The sequence below is a fragment of the Apodemus sylvaticus genome, chromosome 21 (genome assembly GCF_947179515.1).
Source record: "Apodemus sylvaticus chromosome 21, mApoSyl1.1, whole genome shotgun sequence".
NCBI lineage: Eukaryota > Metazoa > Chordata > Mammalia > Rodentia > Muridae > Apodemus > Apodemus sylvaticus.
The window spans coordinates 24,474,183-24,489,767 of NC_067492.1; the positions used below are offsets into that span (position 1 = coordinate 24,474,183).

The 15,585-nt window shown below is 46.9% G+C and overlaps 1 protein-coding gene across 1 annotated transcript; it reads right to left on the reverse strand.

Annotated features, from left to right (window-relative positions):
• Positions 1-702: 702 nt before the first annotated feature.
• Positions 703-12,909, reverse strand: LOC127671921 (cocaine esterase-like). The gene is made up of 12 exons (XM_052167036.1): positions 12,837-12,909; positions 6,609-6,813; positions 5,203-5,344; positions 4,585-4,718; positions 4,245-4,503; positions 3,754-3,852; positions 3,339-3,479; positions 3,162-3,242; positions 2,774-2,918; positions 2,221-2,358; positions 1,104-1,176; positions 703-889 (listed from the first exon to the last, which is right to left on the reverse strand). Exons 1-12 carry the CDS (start codon positions 12,907-12,909, stop codon positions 703-705), a joined length of 1,677 nt encoding a protein of 558 aa, XP_052022996.1.
• Positions 12,910-15,585: the final 2,676 nt, after the last annotated feature.

The window sequence follows — 15,585 nt, forward strand, 5'->3', positions numbered from 1 at the left end:
TTGTGTTGAAGCCACCCCATTGCAATAACTGTGGGATAGCCCTAGAATGAACTCTTGTGGGGCTGGAGAGATGACTCAGTGGTTAGGGGCACTGACTGCTCTTCCAGAGGTCCTGAATTCAATTCCCAGCAACCACATGGTGGCTTACAACCATCTTCTGGTGTGTCTGAAGACAGCGACACAATACTCTTATACATAAAATATAAAATTTAAAAAAACCTTAAAAAAAGAGAGTGGATAAAATGAACTCTTTTGACTTTTAGTATCTGATTTTTAGGTTTTTCCCTATCTATTAGAATATAGGAGAATATATGAGACGTGAAAAACAGATTTCCATCACCAAGGTTAGTGAGATTCTCCCCTGGGACAGCATTAATAGTTGAGGGCCTAAGAAGTGACAGAAGAAAGGAGGTGGGTGGAGGGGAGGGAGGGACGGCCCATGCTTACTGTAACCCGGAGGAAGATATTGTCTACCGGAACTCACCCATCCATTGTCTCTTGTATGTTTGTTATGTGTAACAGAAGGGACTCATGTCAGGCTTAGCAAGGAACATATATCTTGTAGGGGAAACTTCCTAACTGTTGAGTGTATGAATCTAATGACTATGCAAACATGTGGATCCCATGTTTCTTTTTAAGGTGTTTGGAAAGTTCAGAATAAGCCCACCTCACTCAGGACAAACTACAACTCAACTCAGGGTGCTACAACTCTGTATGTCTGTCTGCAATATCTTTTAGCTCCCGCATCTTTTCAGGAAGAGTCTTGGTCCAGAACTGAAACTTTCTGGCTTTCAGGGCTCGGCCCACAGCAGGCTGGATGTTCAGCTGCAGGTACTGTTCATCATGGTCAAACACAGGCCAGTAGGGTAGACCCTCGCTGTTGGGGTTCCTGTGGACACATCCCCACAGCAGAGAGAGCAAAGGTTACTTTAGGCCCTCTTGAGCATGGATTATTTGGACTAAGCAGTAGGGAATTATGGGACTTAGAGGCAGATGTACTGATGTAGGCAAACAAAAAGACCTTATTGTATTGTCTTGTCCCCACAAGGCAAGCCCTGGATGTCAATCAAAACCTTAGAGGTTAAGGGAGGGCGTGTTCTCACCCCTGTCGTGCAAAGTTGGCCCAGTACTTCATCATCATCCTGCTTAGCAGCTCCTCTTCCTCAGTGAGGTCAACTGCAGAGAGGAAGAAATTAAGGGTCCAGACTCCTGCTTCTCCTGCAGATGTCCACTCCACCCTCCCAGCACTCTCAGCCTGGTGTCTTCCCTTCCCTCTCCTTCCCTCCTCTCCCCCTCCCTTCCCCTCCCTTCTCCTCTCCTCCCCTTCCTTTTCCTCTCCTCCCCTCCCTTTTTCTCTCCTCCCCTCCCTTCTCCTCTCCTCCTCTCCCTTGTCTTCCCCTCCCCTCCCTTCTCCTCCCCTCCCTTCTCTTCCCTTCCCTTCTCTCCCCTTCTCCTCCCCTTCTTTTCCCTCTCTTTCCCCTTCCCCTTCCCTTCTCCTTCACTCCCTTCCATTCCCTTTCCCTCCCCTCCCCTCTACCTCCCTCCCCTTCTCCTTTCCTTCCCCTTCCCTTCCCCTTCATTCCATTCCATTCCCCTCCCCTTCCCTCCACTCCCTTCCTTCCCCTTCCCTTACCCTTCATTCCCTTCCATTCCCCTCCCCTTCCCTCCACTCCCTTCCCTTCCTCTATCATTCCTCTTCCTTCCCCTCCCCTTCTCTTCCCCTCCCTCCCTTTCCCTTCCTCTCCCACTACCCACAATCCACTTCCTGCTCCTGCACATTCTGTCTCACTCATCCCAGTCTCTAATTTCTACTCCCTCTGGATAATTCATCTCCCAGAATGTCCTCCTTCCTTCTGATGAAAGGAAGTTATCTAAGGAATAACCACACCTTTAGAATACCCTTCTCATTCTGTGCTTGTCTCTAATGTCAGCACTCAGAATGATTGAGACAGGAGAACTCTGAATCATTATGGGTTACACAGGGCAAATTTGTCTCAAAAAGTCAAAACAAGTAAATGAACAAGTACTGTAAGACAACCCATCATTCCACCATGCCTGATTCATGGTCCTCATAGGTAGGGATAGCTGGAGGAAACAGGCAAGGGTGGGAAGGGGCCGAGTTTCTACTCTCACATCATGGTACCCAAGCCACAATGGCTTTACTCTCTGAACCTCAGTTTCTCCATCTGAGCATGCCTGAGGGGAATAAGGATCCCTCACCTTGGGTGCCTCCCCAAAATGATCTGAAGATAAAGAGGATCTCATCACCGTGGTCAGCCTTCACATGGGGTGGCTTGGAGTCCTTGAAGAAGCTGGGCCGATGCTGGAACTCATAGAAGAAGACAGGAGCATGGGAACCTGGAGGTAAGAACAGGCTGCGAAAGCGGACTCTCACCTGAGGATGTCCTTCCTCAACTGTGATGACAAGACAGCCAGCTGCATCTGGGGCCAAAGCTGGACAGAATCTGAGTAGTGAAATGTGAAACTCCAGGCTGGAGCAGGGGTCAAGGGAGGGGCTTGGTTAAATCTTAGAAATCTTTGCTATATGGTCTTAAGATGTCATTGGCACACCCTTTCCTTATCAGTTAAGTTTGGAAGATTCCTGTGTCTCAGACAAGTCCCAAGAATTTAGTTAGATGGGAGATATTAAGTGTCTGCTATTAGAGGCCCAATATAGAGACATGGGTGGAGGTATGTACGCCCCAGAGCTCAACTGGCCACTGCAATTTTGAGCTGTCCCCAGGCATCAGGTCTCAGTTCCAGATATACTCACGTTGAAACTGTGCTACTTGCAGTGCGGGGATCACAAAGGTCAAGTCTTCCATCATCTCCTTGAACTGCACTTGGAGAAACTGAGGGTCCTCATTGTCCCCCACATACTCCTCCATCAGCAGGTCACTAACTTCAGGAGGCCACATCTAGCCCAGAGGGGTCAGGGAGAGCATGTCAGATAGGCTCTGGGGACAGCGAAGCCACTGCCTCAGGATGAAGAGTAGGGCCTGGCATGGGGCAAGTTAAATTAAGAGAGGGCCAGGTTCTGGAGACACTCAACCCACAAGCACCATCACAGTTCAGCCTTTGTTCCTGCAGTTTGTTGCATGATCAGGATGCAATGGAGATGCCCTCTGTGCTCATTATTTACAGTATCCTGGAAGCCTTACCATCTGGGCTGCCCTCCTCTGCAGGATAGCTTGCACCATCTGTCTGTTCATCTCCTTCTTGGAGTCAATGGTACTCATGCTCTAAGTGGTAAGAGGAGAGTCTGTGTTGTCATCAGGATCCCATAGAATGAGAGGATAGGTTTCCCAGAGACCAAAGACTTCAGACCCAGGACTCACCGAGGGGATAATCCAGCCATACTCATCATTGTTGATACCAATAATACTGGGGACAGGGTGAAAGTCAGAAGAGGCCATCAGCTCCTGAGGATGTCTGGGCAGGAAGATACCATCCACTATGCCAGGGATGATCTTGAAGGCCTGAAAGGGACATTGACTGTTAGGGAGGAAGGTCAGATCCTTGACAATTCTGATGTCAGACCATAGTTTCCCATTCTTGATTGTGTCATCCCAGGATTGTCACACCTACTCTGTGAGGTCCTACAGATGGTTTCCCATGTCCTGGTCTTCAGATCTCTACCTGGGCTCTGAGTTATGAAGGTTGGAATGAAGTTAGTGTCCAAGGGAGTTGAAGGCTACCTAGAGCAGGCTGCCTTATACCTTATTGCCCATCTATCCTACCATCCAGGCCAACCTTGTTAATAGCCATGATCTCTTCCTCGCTCTTGCCTCGTAGACAGTTCACCAGGGCCTTGGAGTCCACCTGCTCACATCCAGACAGGTTGGCCACCGTCTGTAAAAGCATCAGGAAAGGAATGACTCATTCTTCTAGACAGGGAAGGGTTTGTTCTAAAGTCCCTAATTGGGTTTAGATATTTCTCAAATCTCATAAGGTAAATAGGCATGTAGATTATGGCCAGTGTGAAATTGTTTCTGTTTCCTTCAATCATGCCCGAATGCTTATAATGTCGCAAATCCTTTGTACAGCTTTATGGGATACATAGCCAGTATGAGGTAGAGAGGAGGTAGATTCTAACCTTTAGCCCTTCAGACATTCCTGTACAGGAAGCAGTTTCCTGGTTACCTCCACAGTCCTTGTACACATTGGTCAGACAGAGAACCAGAGTTTCTAAGAGGGAAGAGCTGAGGTGACAGCTCAGGGTTGGGATGGTTGAGGGCACTCACTCTATAGACTACATCAGAAGACGTTGAGATGAGGCTCGACATCAGGGCCACTCCACTCTCCATGATAGCACCGTGGAAAAGTCCTTGGGACATAGGGGATACCACAAGTGAAGACACACTTGTGCCACCTGCTGACTCCCCAAAAATAGTGACCCGGTTAGGGTTGCCTCCAAAGTGGGCGATGTTCTGCTGGACCCAGCGGAGGGCGGCCACTTGGTCCAGGTATCCCCAGTTGCCTCTGGCGTGCTCATCTCCAGTGCTGAGAAGCGGCAAGGGCAGGAATCACAGGGATGTCCTTATTCTGCTCAGGCCCCATTGCCAAGCATAGCTCCAGACTCACCTGAAGAAGCCCAGGACACCTAGGCGGTATTGGATAGTGACCACCACTACATTCTCCGTGGCTGCCAGCGTGGACCCATCATACAATGAAGCCATGCCTATGACCAGTGCACCTCCATGGATCCACACCATCACCTGAGGAAATCAAGGCAGGTGTCATGTGTCTTCCAGATAGCTCAGCTGGCCTTCAGAGTCAGTACAACTTGAGCAACTGCCCGCATCGAGAGATGCTACAAGTGAGGTGTTGGACATGCAGTCATGGACACAAATGTTCTCTCTTTAGAGTCCACTCCAGTATCAAAGCCTGACTTTATTATTCCCAGAAACATTTGAGGGGAAAAATAATAGAGGTTATTTTCTTCATTATGCCACATGAAAATTAATAAAGATGTTATTAAATCTCATCAATTCAATTAAAAAAAAAACCAACAATGGCTAGGTCTTTGGTGACTTCAAAGTGCAGCCATTGTGCACCCGTTAGATCTTCTAGAACACCATTTGGTTTGTACGTTGAATTTCAGGAAGAGATTTCTCATTAGGGTTCACGGCATCTGATCTTCTAGTATTTCTCTAGAAGAAATGTTCTCTTACCCCTGAATGAGCATGGCTTGACACTCACAGGCAGGTTGGAACCCTCATGGGCATGATCTGGTGTATAGATGTTAAGGTACAGGCAGTCCTCAGACATAGGGATGGGAGGTAAGGTCAGCTTCAGCAGCTTCAAAGCCTGCATATTCATTGCAGTGATGTCCTGCAGACACCTGGTGATCAAGCATGCAGACACTCAGCCCAGGGACACAGGGTGCCCGGCAATAGACCCTCAGGATAAATACACTTTCAATTATCCACAGGCACATCCCTTCCTGATGTTTTGCTTACACACGGCCCTTCTCTAACTTCCTGACCATCGAGGTATAGGCTATGGGATCTGCAGAAGCTGAGATGGATCCCAGACTTCCAGTAAAGCCTCAGGGTTATCAAGGGGCTTGAATCCTACACCTCCTGAACATAGTTGAAGAATGACCTTTAGGAATCTTTTTGACAGCCTTTGATTGCAGGTGTTGACAATGACCATGTCTCCTTTTAGGCAACCATTTCTGAAATAGGACAGCTATGTCATACTGGAGTTTATGAATGAGTGGAGGCTAGTTTCCCACGGGGTACTGATAGCCTCCCTAATACTAAGTCCAGACTCTTGGGGTTCTCATCCCTTCCATAATCTCTGGTCAGAGGCACATTGTGACATCTTGAATGTCAACTTGATGAGATTTAGAATCACTCTGGAAACCAACCTCCAGATTTGTTTTTGAGTGGGTTTCGCAGGTAGGTTACTTGAGATTAGAAGATGTAGCCTAGAAGCAGGCAACACTAGCCCCTTGGCTGTGGTCCTGACCTGAATAGGAAGAGATAGTAAGCTGAGTATCAACATTTCTCTCTCCTTCTCCCTCTGTCTGCCTCTGTCTGTCTCTGTCTCTCTCTCTCCTTCCTTGTGGGTCAGGCCACAATGTGACAAGCCACCCCAAATTCCTGCTTCCACGATCACGATAGGAATTACCTTTGAATTATATACCAAAATAAACTTTTCCTCATTAAATTGCTTCTGCCATGAAATTTGTCCCAGCAATAAGAAAAGTACCTGACAAACATATGAATGTATTTCTTGTCCAGTGACATCTAGCCTTGTAGGGCACAGTGACTATGGTATGTGATGTTTGCGTGCAGTGGTTCTATTCAAGGGCCTCATTTCTAGTTCTCTTATTTGGGATTTTACAGGTTCTGGGGTCAACCCAAACTTCTTCCAGAGACCCTCTTTTGGATGTTAGAGAACACTAGAAAGAGCCTGATTAATGCCAATTCTTGAACTAAGAGGCTGGCAGGGTCCTTGTACTCTCTTAATATTATAAAGTTCTTCTGAAAATACTCCCAGGAATCCCCCTGCATTGTGGAAGAGTGCAATGAGGAACCATGGAAGTCTGGCCCAGAGTTCACAGGACTCATCCATCCCAGGGACTCAGGAGAACTTACATGGCTGGATGTGAGGTCCCATCTCTCACACCACTCCACGGTTCAGGTGGCTCAGGGGGTACAAAGCGCAGTGGTCCTACAGGTGCCTTGGCAAAGGGAATTCCCAGGAAAGAGTGGACACCCACATCAAGGCCCTTCGTATGGATGAGGCTGCCCAGTATCTGGCCTGTGTGTGTGGTCCTGATGGGATTGGTTGAGTCCTGGCCTGTGGATGGAGAGGTGACATCAGGGGTGGGTCTGTGTAATTAGATGCCACCACAGTAAGGTTTTTCCACCAATTTTCTTGTCACCTCCTGCTCAGCCTTTCCTAAAGAGCAAGGTCAGTAAACGTTAATTTCACACACTTCTTGTCTGTCACAGGGGTATCGCCTCACCCCTGTTCACGACTCTATTGATTTGAGTGTGAAACAGGAAAGAGCGGCTCTTGAATACTGAGTGCTCAGATCTGGGGATACACCAGGAGAACTCTGTATACTGAAAAACCACTGACGTAAACCTTGAAATGGTTAGTTATGATAGTTTAACGATATCTCAAAAGCTGTGATACGGTGATGACCTACTTGCAAGATGTGCTAATACAATAAATAGTAGCACAACAGTTGTTGGAGTAATCTGATTGGATTTAAGGTCCACTCCATGAGATAGAACCCATACCAGAAACTGCTTGGGTGGTTTAGAACCTAAGACTACCTAGCTTGAGTACCTAGGGGAAAAACCAAATATTGTTCTTGAAGGATGTATTAATAAAATGACTCCTAATGACATTCTGCTATACTCATAGACCAGTGTCTTGCTTAGCCATTATTAGAGAGGTTTCTTCTTGTAGCATGGGAACAAAGAAAGAGATCCACAGTGGGACAGGGTGCAGTAAGGGAGAGACCTTTGCGCATTCAGTCCTGAATGGTATGTCTCCATCAAATCCTTCCCCTCAGGGATCAGGAAACTCTGCAGGAGAAGGGGTGAAAGATTGTAAGAGCCAATGGTGATCAAAGACACTGAGGAAACAAGGCCTTCTAGACACCACAGGGCTGACACACAAATGAACTCATAGAGATGGGGGCAGTATGGACAGGTCAATGACAGTTGGGCTCCCTAACCCAGAAGCTCTGTCCAGTTCATAAGCATGCACAAAAGAAGTTGTTTTCCTCTAATGAAGTATGTACTGGCTGGTTCTATGTGTCAACTTGACACAGCCTGGAGTATCACAGAGAAAGAAACTTCAGCTGAGGAAATGCCTCCATGAGATCCAGATGTAAGTCATTTTCTCAATTAGTGATCAAGGGGGAGAGGGCCTCTTATGGGTGGTGCCATCCCTGGGCTGGTGCTCTTGGGTTCTTTAAGAAAGCAAGCTGAGCAAGCCAGGGGAAGCAAGCCAGTAAGGAACATCTCTCCATGGCCTCTGCATCAGCTCCTGCTTCCTGACCTGCTTAAGTTCCAGTCCTGACTTCCTTTAGTGAACAGCAATGTGGAAATGTAAGCTGAATAAACCCTTTCCTCCCCAGCTTGCTTCTTGGTCATGTCATGAAGTTTGTGCAGGGATAGGAACCCTGACTAAGACAAAGTATCACTGGGCATACAGACCACACTTAAGGGCAGGCCCCATGCCCAGCAGTAGATGGCCAATGCAAAATGAATATAATAGTATTTTTGGAGTTTTCCCCCTCATAATGCTTTGTGGTGTGTGTGTGTGTGTATGTGTGTGTTAACTGTATCAATCTTTTGCTTATATATTATAGTTTCCAATTTTGTGCTTTTATGGGATTTCTATGTGTTTAGGGGAATACCTGTGTCTCTCTGTCTATATGTGTTGTATGTTATGTACTTCTTTGGCCCTTTTTTCCTGTTAGTTTTGTCCTGTTCAGGTTTATCATCATCATCATCATCATCATCATCATCACCATCATCATTTTATTATATACTTGCTTGTTTTCTTTTCTTTTTTTCTTTCCAGACAGGGTTTCTCTGTGTAGCTTGGCTGTCCTGGAACTCACTCTGTAGACCAGGCTGGCCTTGAACTCAGAAATCCACCTGCCTCTGCCTCCCAAGTGCTGGGATTAAAGGCATGCGCCACCACCACCCAGCTCACTTGTTTGTTTTCTAATGAGATAGAGCAAAAGAGCATGCATTTGGGTGGATATGGAGGATCTGGGAGGAGTTAGAGGAGGAAAACCATAGTCAGAATATAGTGCATGAAAAAAAATCTATTTTCAACAAACGAATTTGAAAAGGAAAAATTAGAATAAGCCCTCCCAGATACATATCTACTATTTTATAAAGTGTTGATCTTACTTAAACCTCAACTAAAACAATTTGTATTAATATCATTTTAGAATAGTGTATATTAACTATGTGTGACAAAGCTGTGTGGAGGCACAGCCTGCGACCCCAGCAGCTCTCATGAGCTGAGGGAAGAGGATCAAGACTTTGAGACCACCTGGGCTACATCCCAAAGTGCATAATATAAAAATAGATAAATCATTAATTCATAAAGAGTACGAAGGCCCAGAAGAACATGCTGTGGGTAGAAGGAAGCCAGGCTCAGAGGAGCACCCCAGAGCAATGGAAGAAGCATCATAGATAGCCTCCATTTTGCCAACATATTCTTCCTCTAGCTTCCTATCACAAACAGGGAGGCTTGGCGGGTTCAGAAAACAGAGGTTTTCCCATGCTCATTTTTCAGGATCGCTTTAGGTTTGTATAATAATGACATTGTATGATAATGCATGTCTGCTCCAGCCATGGTTGAGTCAGCCTAGGGATGACTCTTGACTCTGACCCAAAAGGGATCAAGCAGCAGATCTGTGGGTGTTTACCTGGACACAGGTAATTTGCTGGACGCAGAATTCCAGGGCTATTAGGCTAGCACGTTCCGCTGGGATTTCTAAGAAAACCCTGGGGAGGCTCCACCCCAGCAGCTCTGCCAAGGTTTCCCACCAGAATGCCTTGTGAGGGTGGGACCATGGCTCTTGAGATTCTGGAACTGTCCAAAATCAGACCACTGGCAGCAGCAGGCTCTGAGAGCCAGGAGGCCCCAGCACACACCGTGCAAGAGTTGCCAGGTAGGCGGCAGCCAGTGTGGCGGTTTGAATAAGAATGTTCTCCTTAGGCTCAGATATTGAATACTTGGTCCCCAGCTGGTGGCGCTGTTTCGGTATGTTTGGAAGGCGTGGCTTTGCTGGAGGAAGTCACTAGGAGTGGGGCCTTTGGGGTTTCAAAATCTATGCATTATTTTCAGTTTCAGTCTGAGTTTAAGATGTGAGCTCTATACTCTCTCTGTCCCTATATGTGCATCTTACTGTCATGCTATCCTCGCCATTCTAGACTTGTATTTTTCTGGAACCATAAGCCCAAATAAACCCTTCCTTGTATAAGTTGCCCTGGTCATGAGACAGAAAAAAAAAACTAGTATAGCAAGCAATGTCACATGGATGGGGCCACTTGAGTCTCTGGGGTCCAGTGTATGTTCCCATGAGCACAGCATACTGGACTTGTAGCTTTGAGAGACTATCTCTCCTGCTTGTTTTTGAGTTTTCTTGGGCCCTGACACCCTTCTCTATTTTTCTGTTCATTCTTTAGCAATGGGAGTACCCAGTCAGCTTTCTATTGCTATAAAAAAAAAGAAACAAGCCAAGCCAAGCCAAACCAAACCAAACCAAACCAAACCAAACCAAACCAAACCAAACCAAACCAAACCAAAAACAACCTTACTATGACTGAAGGCAACTTAGAGGAGGAAAGGGTTTATTTTATCTTACAGCTTACAGTCCTGAAGGGAAGGCAGGGCAGGAATTCATGGCAGAAACTAAAACAGAGACCACAGAGCAATGATTATCAACCTATAAATATCCTGCATATCAGATACACACATTGCAATCATAACAGTTGCAAAATTACAATTCTGAGGCAGTAATAAGATAATTTTATGGCTGAGTTCATCACAACATGAGGATCGAATTAAAGGGCCCTGGCATTAGGAAGGCTGAGAACCACTGCCCTGAAGGAATGCCACCCATTGGTTTATTCTCCATGCTTTTCTTAGCCTGCTTTCTTATATATGATAAAGGACCACCTGCCCAGGGGCAGCAGTTCTCATAATGATCTAGGCTCTCCCACACTGATCATTAATCAAGAAAATGCTCCCACAGACTTGCCTACAGGCCAGTCTGCTGGAATTAGTTTCTCAGTTTAGATTCCCTTTCTCCAGATATCTCTAGGATTGTGTCAGGCTGACAAAAATCAACTGGCACATGGAATGCTTACTCTGTGCCTGTTTCAACATTAATTTTTAAACTATCAAACTTGTTTTTTTTTTTTTTAAGACTCCCAGCTAGAAGGAATTTCCCTTGAATTTCCTAGGACTTTGGAATCATGTCCAAAGGAGTTAAGAGACCAAAAGTGTGGCATGGGCGCATTTCGTACTGTGAGAAGGACATGAACCTGGGGACTGGGACAGAATGCTGTGATGTGGGTCTTTGTTGTCTCCCAAAGGTTCATATACTAGATGCTTACCCTAGGGTGCTGCGGTTGAGGTAGCGGAGCCTTTAAGAAATAGTATTTAATGGGAGGTGCCTGAGTCATGGGTGCCCTCATCAGGGATTACTGCTGGAGTTTTGAAGCAGGTTAGGTCTTGCAGTGAGAGAGAGAGAGAGAGAGAGAGAGAGAGAGAGAGAGAGAGAGAGAGAGAGAGAGCTGTCAGACAGGAGTGACTATGGCCATTCCAAGGGCGGATTATTTCTTTCACCATGCACGCTCTCTACTACTGTGAAATGCTATCAGTGTGTTGTGACATAATTAGAAGACCTCCACAGACCCTCACTGGAGTGAGCTATCTGATGATAGATTTTCACACTCTCAACTGCAACCACTTCCTTGACCGTTCTGAGACTTCAGGTATTCTGGCACAGCGATCCAATGTGTAAAGGCAACACTCCCTTTCCCTGTCACATGCAGCTCACACAGGGTTTCATGTGCAACGAGATCTCTATCGATGAGATTTGACTGTTTACCAGCCACTGAGGCCTCATGTTGTGCTTGGTACAACAATAGATAAGAAGATGCTATCATATTCACCACTTTAGACTTGTCAAATTAACTGATTGGTTTTGAAGTGAAGCCTTCTATTGAGTGGTATTAGGGATCTCTAACTTGTACTGTGAGGTGATCTCTGTGCTAGGCAGTGTTAAGCTGTGGGGACAGAAATGGAGGGAATCTATAATTATTTTGGTTGTAGTAAGGGCCAGAGACTCCATCCATTCTTAGATAAACTCCTGAGCCCTGTGTGTGAGTCCCAGGGACCTTGATATTTCCTGTGGAAGAACCAGGAGTGGATGAGACAGAAGAGGATGGGATCCACATTTGTGCTTTCCTAAGACTTGTTAATGATGGTTTCTGATATGAGCTCAAGCCAAGGACCATCTAAGAGGAGAGCCATTCGAGAGGCTGAGCATATCTCTTGCCTGGAGGGTCCTGGTGACTTTTGAGAGTGCTATCTAGTCATATGAGGGAAAAGGCCACTGGGGGTAAGGAGTGAAGGACAGGCAAGTGGCCTTCCTCCTGGGCGGAGTGGGAACGGGTGGCAAGAATTAGGGCCCTCGGGAGGGTCTCTTGAGGGGAGAGAATAGAGACAGAGGGTTCTGCCCACTTAACTCTAAATAAGGTGCAAATTGCTTGTCAGGCACAGAGCGCTCTCCCCTTTCCCCTATCAGCTGAGTCACGCCACTGCCTCAGCCCGACCAGATATTTGATGTAAAAGGTATCCCATGATCTCTCAGCTCCAGTTTCAGCTGCAGGACTTCATTCCCCAAGAGTAAGTATTCTTACTTGAATATCTCTGAGAAAGCCAGCCATGCTAACGCTCTGGCCAGGGCAATGATGTGTCAGAGTCAAATGCCCATGAGGGTATGGTTATGTTGTTTAGTGCCGGAGTAGAGCTCCAGCTATAGGGAAGGTCCTGACTCGCCATCTCCAGTCTGTCTGGCCTTGTTAGTCTGCCATTGCTCAGAACCCCCTCCTTTTCAGCGCCATCCCTGAAGGCGGGCATCCTTGGGTAGCACTCTGCTCCTGGCATCAAGCAGCCCACCTTCACACTTGTGGAGAGCATCATCCAAGCGAGCCGAGAGCTCCACCATCTCAGCCCTCCCTTGACTGTTTCCTCCCTCCCTCTCCCTTAGTCTCAGCATGGTTCCACAGCTCTGACATAGTTCCCTGTCACTCCCACGAGAGCCTCACCCTGGACCTGGAGGAGAAGCAGGAGCCCGCAGGCCGCGGTGGTTAGCTGAGTGTGAATTTGTTCCAGTCCCATGGATGGTACACAGGCGTGCGTCTGAACTTCTGTAGGGCAGGCCAGGCTTTACCAGAAGGCACCTGAGGACTAGAGCTGGAGTTTGGACCCTGCAGAGTGTGGGCAGGGCTCTGGGTGGGGCCTGGCAGGGTAGGTACTACAGGAGAATGACTCTGAGCTGACTGGGCTTGTGAAAGTCCTCACCAGCAGACAGGGACTATGGATACCTCCACACTTCTGGGTTTCTTTTGACTTCCTCTGAAGGTGCTGTGTGGCATCTGCAGCCCCTTCAATACAGGGACCTGCACCTGAAACCTGCAGCCACTAAATGTATGGTCACGACAGTCACAGGACCAAAGGAGGAGCTGGGGACGAGAAGACAGAGCAGAAAGCTGAAGCTGGAGAAGACGGAGGCTTCTCTGAGGAGACACACCCTCGTGAGCCACATTAGAGAATGACCACACCTATTGCGGGCAAATGGAACTGGAAGGGCAAATACAGGAAGCTATGACTGTTCCTTTAATCCTGAAAACTCCTCTTTCATCTCTGGACTCATAATTTACTTGTTTCCCCTGTCCTGGTCCCTTAATCCCAGTTAGTTATGGTGGGAAAATCTGCATGATTCCTTTCTTGGCATCAGGGACATTTCTGTATGTATATATGCACACACACACACACACACACAAGAGAGAGAGACAGAGAGAGAGAGAGAGAGAGAGAGAGAGAGAGAGAGAGAGAGAGAGAGAGAGAGAGAGAGAGAGAGAGGAGAGAGAGAGAGGAATGTTGACTAATAAAAATAGTCCCAGAACTTGGGAAGTCAGGGTAGGTGGATCCTGAGTTTGGTTACATCATGGTTACACAGGAAGACTGAGTGTCAACAGACAAAATCCAAGTAAGCAAAATCATAGTAACGATGATAACAGTAAAAGCAGTAATACAAACAAAATGAAAGTCCAGGTGAATATCTGTGATCGGATGTCATTGCATGCCCGCCCCTAGTAATTCTTCTAGCTAGGCTCTACCTCCTAAAGGATCCAGCCTTCAAAATATTTCCCTAGCTATGGGAATATTTTGTACAAGAGAAAGTTATTCTACATACTACCATTTTGTTTACAGACTATTTAATCATAAGGAAAAACTAAATACAAGGTCCCAGGCCCTAGGGGAGCTGGGGACACCCCTGTAGCTGAAGGTGTCTGTTGTAAGCAGTTGTCTAAGTACATCCATCTCAGTGACAACTTCTCTATCTTGCTGGTGGGATTAAACAAGTTCATGTTCCTAGGAATGACCTGCTTCTTTGTCTCCTTATCACTCTGAGCTCTGGACCTAATATCTAGGAGAATGAATTAAGGACCTTGAAGCCAAGTGCCCTGGATACAACCCAGTCTCCAACGGGTTTAAGCCATAATGTCAGAACATAATTGGACAACACTGCCCCTCCCTCCTTGCTTTGTGTTCCCATCCTATAAAAATGTTGCACAATCTCCCTTCAAGGACACAGTTCAGACTCTGCATTGGCCGCCTGCCTCCCCGAGCACTCAGAAAATAAAGCTTTCATCTTTAAGCCTCCCTCATCTAACGTGAATTATCTTGGCTTCCACCCCGAAACCAGCAACATGAGCCTGCATGAATTGTAAATTCAAACCATAGCAACTACTGAAAGCCTAGAAAGTGCTGCGTGATTGCTGCTGGTGAAGTGTCCTGTGTATTCAGAGAAATGAAAGCCACGGAGCAGTGGGTTTAAAGCAGGAAGATTCAGTGAGCCCCTTTGCTGCAACTGAGTCTAAACTCACTGGGGGCCAGTCTTGGCACCAAGATACCGAACCATCAGTCACACAGACACCAGGGGCTAGTGCTGGTTCCTGTCACAAATGAAACCCCCAAGACCCTGAGTGAGGGTGAGAGTTAAAGTTTATCATCAGGGAGAAGAGAGCATCTGAGAGTGAGGGCAGCACACAGGGACTGTGTCACCACTGAGAAAGGTCAACGGCCACCAGGGCTCCCACCTCACCGGAAGGGCCCAGAGATTCATTTACCGTGTCCTGTTTTTGCTTAGGGTATAAAAGTGCTTTACAAAGAGGAGGAGATGCAGGGGATGCAGGGGATGCAGGGAAGGCATCATGAGCTGCTGGTTGTCTGCCTCTGATTTTTTTCTAGGAACCAGCAAAGTCTTCAGCTGCATTGAGCAAGTAGTTGTCAGCTGACATCAAACTTTCAGCAATGAAAGCCTTCAGGGTTGAAACTCCAATCTGACTGCCTGGCAGGGTCCACCCAACTACTACCAGGAAGTCAACAATACATTAAGGTTCAAGGGAGAAGCATCACTCTGTACTGCTTCGTAAAGGCTCAACATGAACCTCATCTATTCCCTGAGGTCCTGGGCAGTCGACACAGAACTCTTCATGGTATACTATGATTGGAAGTCAGTGCAGTGGTTGGGAAAGAGGGACTTTGACCTGGGGAAACTGGCCCAAGTAGGGCAAGTTGGTGAAAGGTAGAGGGATGGGCTAGTTCCAGGGCCTATAGGACACAAGACACTAGCCCTTAAGGCCAGAGAAAGTGGTTTGGGAGAGCAAAAGTGCAAACAGAATAAGCAGAATTTGGCACCTTTGTAAAATGGCAGAGTACAAGAGACTTTATACTGCTGGGGTTGAAACATTTAAGGAAATTAATCACCGGGGCTATCAAGAAGATTAG

Coding starts and splice junctions, on each gene's coding strand:
- LOC127671921 (XM_052167036.1), bottom strand. CDS start 12,909: ATGGGACTGGAACAAATTCACACTCAGCTAACCACCGCGGCCTGCGGG. Junction 6,814..12,836: donor GCTTCTCCTCCAGGTCCAGG/GTGAGGCTCTCG, acceptor CTCCATCCACAG/GCCAGGACTCAACCAATCCC. Junction 2,359..2,773: donor GCAAGTAGCACAGTTTCAAC/GTGAGTATATCT, acceptor TCTTACCTCCAG/GTTCCCATGCTCCTGTCTTC.